Source organism: Capra hircus, chromosome 25 (genome assembly GCF_001704415.2).
Source record: "Capra hircus breed San Clemente chromosome 25, ASM170441v1, whole genome shotgun sequence".
In the NCBI taxonomy this organism is placed as follows: domain Eukaryota; kingdom Metazoa; phylum Chordata; class Mammalia; order Artiodactyla; family Bovidae; genus Capra; species Capra hircus.
In genome coordinates, this window is record NC_030832.1 from 2,071,552 (window position 1) to 2,079,453 (window position 7,902).

Here is a 7,902-nt window from a genome sequence, read left to right on the forward strand (position 1 = left end):
TTTCTGCCATTAGAGTGGTATCATCTGCATATCTGAGGCTGTTGACTTTCTCCTGCTTATCTTGATTCCAGCTTGTAACTCATCCAGCCCGGTATTTCTCATGATGAGCTCAGTGTAGAGGTTAAATAAACAGGGTGACAGCAGACAGGCCAGTCGCACTCCTTTCTCAATCCTGAACCAATCAGTTGTTCCATACAGGGTTCTAACTGTTGCTTCTTGACCTGCATACAGGTTTCTCAGGAGACAGGTACAATCATCTGATATTCCCATCTCTTTAAGAGCTTTCCACAGTTTCTTATGATCCACACAGTCATAGGCTTTAGCACAGTCGATGAAACAGAGTAGTTGCTAAGTTGGGTCTGACTCTTTTTGACCTCATGGGCCAGACTTCCCTGTCCTTCACTATTTCCTGGAGTTTGTTCAAACTCATGTCCATTGAATCGGTGATGCCATTAAACCATCTCATCCTCTGCTGTCCCCTTCTCCTCCTGCCCTCAATCTTTCCCAGCATCAGGGTCTTTTCCAGTGAGTCAGTTCTTCACATCAGGTGGCCAAAGGATTGGAGCTTCAGCTTCAGCATCAGTCCTTCCAATGAGTAATCAGGGTTGATTTCCTTTAGGAGGGACTGGTTTACCTCCTGTTACGTCCATTCACAGAGAAGGCCAGCACAAAGTTTGTGGATGAAATGACGGAAGGTCAGAGATACACAGTTTGTTTTGGAGACAGCCCCGCTCCTCTTGCCTGGGGTGCAGGTGTCTGGAGGGTGGACTGCAAGGTCGGGGCTCTGGGATCAGGCGGGCAGGCTCCTCAGGGAAGTACTTGGGTCCAACACCACCCCCGCTCCTGGGGCTCCCCATCAAGCACCACCCAGCAGCCCTTTCACCCGTGAGGAGTCGGGGGGAGGGGGGGTGGTCCCGGGAGACCAGGGGCTGGGGGGTTGTGGGGCCTCCTGGCCTCTGCAGGCAGCCACATCTATCTCGGCCGCCTGGACAGCTGCTGCCCCGCCTAGGCATCCTGGACATCCAGGTGAGATGAGTCCTCTGGCTGCCCAGTGATGGGGCCCACAGGAAGGGGGACCTGGGACAGGTGGTTCCTGGGGGCCTGATTCATGGGCCTTCGGGAAGTGGGTTAACGGGCTGGGTCAGGTCTCCTGCTGAGTCACAGGGCCCGTTAGGGAGCCTCTGGCAGCCCCTCGCCAGCCCCCACCTCCCTGAGGCCCCGGGGCCTACCCAACAGCCCACACCCAGCTTCCCGGCCCGCAGGGTCTGGCGCCTCCCTTTCAAGCTTGGGGGGCCTTCCTCTGCCCCGTCCCCCCAGTCAACGAAAAGGCCCAGCCTAGACCCCGGGGCCCAGGGTCGCCGCTTGCCCCTGCAGAGCCCCACGCAGGCCCCAGGTAGAGGGTGCAGCTGGAAGCCCACCCCGCAGACCCCTTAACGGCTTATTTCCTCCCGGAAGCCCCACCCCTCCCTATGACCTACTGCCACTCACTCGGGGGACTGGTCCGACGGCATTCCGCCTCCCAGGATAAAACCTGGGGCGGCCTGCGGGGGAACCGGGCACTCCCATCGCTGCGCCATGGTGGTTCCCGCGACTCCCCCCACCCTGCGGGCGCCCTGCCTCGGGGTCCTGGCCTCCCTGTTGATTCTGGCCGCTCCAGGTGAGTCCTGCGGGCCTGCTGGCCTGGGCCTCCCCCACCGCCCACCCCCCACTTCCTCCCTGGTCCTGCTGAGTCCCTCCTCTCCTCTCCTCTGCTGTCTCGCTCTCTCTGTTTTGTAATTTGCCTACTCGGAGCCTCAGTTTCCCCTGCAGCCATGAGAAGCACAGGAAACACTGCAGGCACCCATAGGCCCGGTCAGGCTCAGGGCTCTTGGCTCGGCTTCTGCTTTACCCTCCTCCCGTCCACTCTTGTCTCCCCCGTCTCCTCGGTTCACTGCTGGGGAGGCAGCATCTGGACCTGGGGCCTGCAAGGGAGTTCTCATGCTCACCCCCCATGAGACCCCCACCCCAGACCTGGCCCCCACAGCCCCCAGGGCACAGGCTGGACACAAAGCTACGGGGAGGCCAAGGCCGCCGCTCACAGCCAGGGCCTGAGGTTTCTGCCCGCCCTGCCTAGGCTCCAGGAAATGCCCCACCCGGCAGCACAACCCTGAGGCCCTGGGACTCAGCCACTGGGGAGGGTCTCAGGGCACCAGAGAGCCCCTCCACGGGCCTGACCCTTTCTTTCTCTTGCCCTCAGCCACACTGGATGCTGTCAAGACGGCTGGTGAGTCTGAACTGACCTCAGGAAAGCGGGGGAGCGAGGAAGCCTGTGTGTCTGTCTGTGGGGGGCAGGTCAGGAGTGGGCAGTGGGGCAGGAGGGGGTTTGAGCTGGAGAAGAAGGCACGCAGGAGAGGAGGCCCAGAGAGTCAAGGAGGAGAGGTGGTGTGTGTGTGTGTGTGTGTGTGTGTGTGTGTGTGTGTGTGTGCGCGTGTGGAGCAGGGAGTGACTGAGCTGCCCCAGCAGGTGAAAGGACCAGGGGACTAGAGGACGAAGTGCCCAGCTCAGGGAGGGCAGAGGACGGAAGGGTCAGGCAGGCAGGCGGCCGGGCCGGGTTGAGGGGAGAGCGGCCGCACAGGCCTCGGTGCTCGAAGCCAGGAAGGGGAGTTGGAAGGGGGACGGACAGCGCTCAGAGTCTGACAGATCCCCCCCCACCGCCAGGCCCCCCAGCCTGCGGGAAGCGCCTGCAGCTGAACCGGATCGTGGGGGGCGAGGACAGCTCCGACGCCGAGTGGCCCTGGGTCGTGAGCATCCGGAAGAACGGCACCCACCACTGCGCGGGCTCCCTGCTCACCAACCGCTGGGTGCTCACGGCTGCCCACTGCTTCAAGGAGTACGTGCGCCCCGCCCGCCCCTCCACTCAGTATCCCAGACCCCAGGCTGCCCATCCAGCCCCGGTTTCCAGGCCTCCGTCCGGTCTTGGGTCCCTCAGGAGAGCTCTGGCTTCCGCCCAGAAGCCTCTTTTGCACACAGTGCATGCGTGCCCAGGACTGTCTGGCTCTTTGTGACCCCGTGGACCCTTCCAGGCTCCAATGTCCATGGGATTTCCCAGACAAGAATATTGGAGTGGGTAGCCATTCCCCTCTCCAGGGGTTCATCCTGACCCAGGGATCAAATCCCTGTCTCCTGCATTGCAGACAGGTTCTTTACCACTGAGCCACCAGGGTCGCCCCCCTTTTGCACTCCAGGGGCCTTCATATGCGTGCCATTCCCCAGAAACCCTTCCCAGGCCCTTCCTGGCCACCCAGCAGTTCCTGGCTGATGCCAACCCCCCACCCTCTTCCTTTTAGTAATCTGGACAAACCAACCCAGTTCTCTGTACTGCTGGGGGCCTGGCAGCTGGGGAACCCTGGCCCGAGGTCCCAGGAGGTGGGTATCGCCTGGGCGCAGCCCCACCCTGTGTACTCCTGGAAGGAGGGCTCCCGCGCTGACATCGCCCTGGTGCACCTGGAGCACGCCATCCAGTTCTCTGAGCGCGTCCTGCCCATCTGCCTGCCCGACTCCACCGTCCAGCTCTCTCCGGATACCGACTGCTGGATTGCCGGCTGGGGGAGCGTCCAAGATGGAGGTGCGGCTTCTTCCGGGGCGGGGGTGGGTGGGGACAGAGGGTAGCAAACACTGGGAGATACAGGTCCCATGGGTGGCAAAGAACAGAGGCCAGGGGCCGAGCATGACCAGAGGAAAAAAGATGGTCTGCAGCCCAGAAATGTGATGACCTAGAAACAAAGGTAGACAACTTCAGACCAGTTCTAGTTAAAAGGTAACTTAAGCTGTGTTCTGACTGCCAGATCAACCAAGCTATGAAGTGATATAGGAAAGACTGATAGGCTTCTGGGGCTTCTCAGGTAGCTCAGGGGTTAAAAATTCGCCTGCCAATGCAGGAGACACAGGAGATGCCGCTTCGATCCCTGGGATGGAAAGATCCCCTGGAGAAGGGAATGGTAACCTGCTCCAGTATTCTTGCCTGGAAAATCCCAAGGACAGAGGAGCCTGGAGGGCTACAGTCCATGGGGTTGCAAAGAGTCAGACACCACTTAGTGACTGAGCACACACACACTAGAGATTTCTATGGGGCCAAGCCCAACCCGGAGAATGAGAAAACAGCCCTGAGATTCCAGTCAGAAGTAGGTGCCCCCTGGTGGCATCATGACACAATTGTAGGCAAAATTCCCAGGAAAAAATGCAATTCTCCATCAGTTCAGTTCAGTTCAGTTGCTCAGTCGTGTCTGACTCTTTGCGACCCCATGAATCACAGCACACCAGGCCTCCCTGTCCATCACCATCTCCTGGAGTTCACTCAAACTCACGTCCATCGAGTCGGTGATGCCATCCAGCCATCTCATCCTCTGTCGTCCTCTTTTCCTCTTGCCCCCAATCCCTCCCAGCATCAGAGTCTTTTCCAATGAGTCAACTCTTTACATGAGGTGGCCAAAGTACTGGAGTTTCAGCTTTAGCATCATTCCTTCCAAAGAACATCCAGGGCTGATCTCCTTCAGAATGGACTGGTTGGATCTCCTTGCAGTCCAAGGGAGTCTCAAGAGTCTTCCCCATAAGGGTAAAATATAATTGACAAACCAAGTCTGAAAGTTTGGAAAACCTCATCTAGAACACAAAGCAGATTCGAAAGTAAGAAGCAGAAAAGCTGTAGTGTGTGTGTGTGTGTGTGTGTGTGTGTGTGTGTGTGTGTGTGTGTAGAAAGAGAGAGAGGGAGAGAGGAGAGACTAAGAAAGGATAAAATGTAAGAAAATGGGACTTTAACCAGATTTCAGAAGAATTAAGAGAAATGACACCATTTTGGGCATCTGGGGAATCCCACTGACACTGAAGTTTCACCCAGCCTCCCCACGGTCTTTCTTAGGGGCTCCTGTGAAAGTTGGATTTATGGACTGGGGAAAGTGACCAACCAACCCTAGGGTCTGCAATCCCTCTAGGGAATGGGGAGGTCCTTCAAGTCCCGATAACATTCAACACCAAGTGGCCGTTAGTCTGTAGCAGTCCTCAAGCTGGATAAAGTAGTGCCTGAGACGGGACAAGCAGGGTCATTGGTTTGAACCTTCTTGTGGGCGTCAGAGATCTCATTAAAGGTTCAGAATTTCAGGCTGCACATTCCTTTAGGATTCAGTAGGTCCAGAGTGGAGTCCTGGAATTTGAGTTTTCCGCGGGCCTCGTGGCCGAGCCTGACAGAGTTGATCCATTTACCCTTTGAGAAATGCTCCTAAGGGGGATGGAGGGGACTGAGGAGGCCAGCAGGAGAGCCTCCCAAGCCTGACTCTCTCCTCTCTGCTCCCAGTGCCCCTGCCCCACCCTCAGACCCTCCAGAAGCTGAAGGTCCCCATCATCGACTCGGCCACCTGCGGCCGCCTGTACTGGCGGGGAGCTGGGCAGGGTGCCATCACCGAGGACATGCTGTGTGCTGGCTACCTGGAGGGGGAGCGCGACGCCTGTCTGGTGAGCACCTGCCTCCTTCCCGGCCCTGCCCCACTCAGCTCCAACACCCCTCACCTTGCTGGGCCTCCGTCTAGAATCTGCCCTGACCTGGCAGTGCCCCTAGAGAGATGCCTACAGAACCCGGCCCCGGCCTGGCTCAGCTGTTCTTGCCTTTGTTCATACGTCAGACGTAGTGGGACATGGTGAGAATGGGGTGTGCCTGACCCCATTCTCAGGGAGCCGCATCCAAGGAGTGGGTGCTATGGTCCTGGCCCCCCGCCCCCAGCAGGCTACAGGGAGGAGGATGGCGGACTGTGGGACCTTGCACAGCTGGTCTGAGACACTCTTCTTTCTGAGCGTGGCTTCCTCATCAGTGAGGCAGATCACAGCCCTAGCTCCGTGCCTCCAGCGCTGTGACGGAGAAGGTCTAGCACTAGGTGCTTCTCACCAGGAGTGAGCCTGGGACTGGGGGCCCTCCCTGCCCCGGGGCGCTAGCTAGGACCTCGCTGGTCCAGGCCCCAAGGTCTGGAGAAATGGCCCGGCCGCCACCTGCTGCGGCGCGGGTGCTGGGCTCTGCCCACCCCTTGGCTCACGCGGGCCCCTCACCTTCCTTCCTCTCCTCAGGGCGACTCCGGAGGCCCCCTGATGTGCCAAGTCGAGGGCACCTGGCTGCTGGTGGGCGTCATCAGCTGGGGCGAGGGCTGTGCGGAGCGCAACCGGCCCGGGGTCTACATCAGTCTGGCCGCCCACCGCTCCTGGGTGCAGAGGATCGTGCAGGGGGTGCAGCTCCGCGGGCGCTCGCAGCGGGGCGGGCCCACAGGCCGCCGGGGCTGGGCCCTGGGGGCGCGGGGCCGAGAGGCGCCGCGCGGACTAGGGACCAGGGGCGACCTCTCGCGGTCTCCTCCGTTGTAAATAAGCCGTCTACCTCCGGGGGGCGCCCGCGACCCGGCGCCGGATCGCCTCCGCGGGAGGCCCCGCCCCTCCCCGGGCTCAGGCCCCACCCCTTAGGCCCGGAGCGCCTTTGTGTATATACATGTCAATGCTTTTTACAGTTATTTGTAACCGCACCCACGTATCTTATTTATTCCTCCAACTTCAATAAATTATTTATTCCCCGTTCTGAGTCGTTCAGTCGTGTCCAACTCTGCGACACCAAGGACTGTAGTCCGCCAGGCTCCCCTGTCCATGGGATTCTCCAGGCAAGAATACTGGAGTGGGTTGCCATTTCCTTCTCCAGGGGATCTTCCCGACCCAGGGATCCATCCCGGGCCTCTGGTATTGCAGGCAGATTCTTTACCGTCTGAGCCACCAGGGAAACCCGTTTCTTTATTATTATTTATTCCCCAGTTCCTGTTTTTTTCCCCTGGGTAGTGGACACTGGTCAGCAGGGGTCCGGTTGGGGTTAAAATGGGGGCAGGCAGGTAGCAGTATGGATGGTGGCCTGGCCAGGGAGCCAGGTGTCCTACCCACCTGGCAGTCAACATCCTGACCTCTGACCTTGGCGCTGGCCTTTTATAACCCCCTCCCACCAGGGAGGCCAGCAAGGAGAGGAGACAGGAGGCCCAGCTCTGTCACCTGAAAGCTAGGTGGGGGCTGCAGGGCCAGGCAGGCCCACAACCTGCCTGTTGAATTTCTGAAATGGGGCTGGCTGAGAGAACCCCCCAAACACACAAGAGAGTGGGGTGTCCCCCTCCGCCCGCTGGGCAGAACCAGGTGTCTCAGATTTGGGCTGAGGCAGCCAGGGCTCCCAGAAGCTGACTCACTGAATGACTCACTGCCAACTCTCTGAATCCTCCCTCAGAAGGACGAAGGAGAAAAACAATGAGACAGCAGGTCTCTGCTTGGGGGCCGGGGGGAGCCTTGAGTCACCTCAGCTGTCCCCACTGGTGGGGCTGGGAGCCCAGTCCTAGGCCACCAGGGGGTCTGCCTGGGACCAGCTAGTGCTCACACAGGCTCCGCTTTCCGACCACCTGCCTTTCCTCCCAGGGCCTGGGAGGCCAAACCCTTTCTGGGACCCTGTGCCAGCCCCACCCAGGCTTCCCAGCATGCAGAGAGAGGGCTGGGTGGTTGGTTTGATGAGTGTGTGCGAGAGATTTTTTCCAACAGGAAGACACATAAGCCCAGCCATGAAGAGGACAGAGATGCGTGGCTGCTCCAGGGTCCCCAGTGAGAAATGTCAGTGCGGTGGACTTGAGAAGGCAGTACCGACGTGGTTGGTAGGTAGGTATCCTTTACTGGCAGCACTGTTTTAAGACTTCTGTTCGTATTTTTTTATCACCCCCGTGTTAATACTGGGCTTCCCTGGTGACTCAGTGATATAGAATTTGGGTGCAATGTAGGAGACACAGGAGGCTCAGTTTCGATCCCTGGGTTATCAGAAAAATCCCCTAGAGGAAGGCACGGCAACCCACCCCAGTATTCTTGCCTGGAGAATCCCAT

At 59.0% G+C, this 7,902-nt stretch overlaps 1 protein-coding gene across 2 annotated transcripts; it reads left to right on the forward strand.

The window, feature by feature from the left end:
* On the forward strand, positions 1,475-6,575 carry PRSS22 (protease, serine 22). 2 transcript variants are annotated; one of them, XM_018041053.1, is made up of 6 exons: positions 1,475-1,657; positions 2,237-2,263; positions 2,698-2,869; positions 3,327-3,604; positions 5,327-5,484; positions 5,750-6,077. In XM_018041053.1, the coding sequence occupies exons 1-6, from the start codon at positions 1,576-1,578 to the stop codon at positions 5,918-5,920; spliced, it is 888 nt and encodes a 295-aa protein (XP_017896542.1). In that variant the 5' UTR covers positions 1,475-1,575; the 3' UTR covers positions 5,921-6,077. The 2 variants fall into 2 exon arrangements, with proteins under 2 accessions (XP_017896542.1, XP_017896541.1); XM_018041052.1 differs by lacking the exon at positions 5,750-6,077 and adding an exon at positions 6,088-6,575 and having other exon boundaries at positions 1,491-1,657.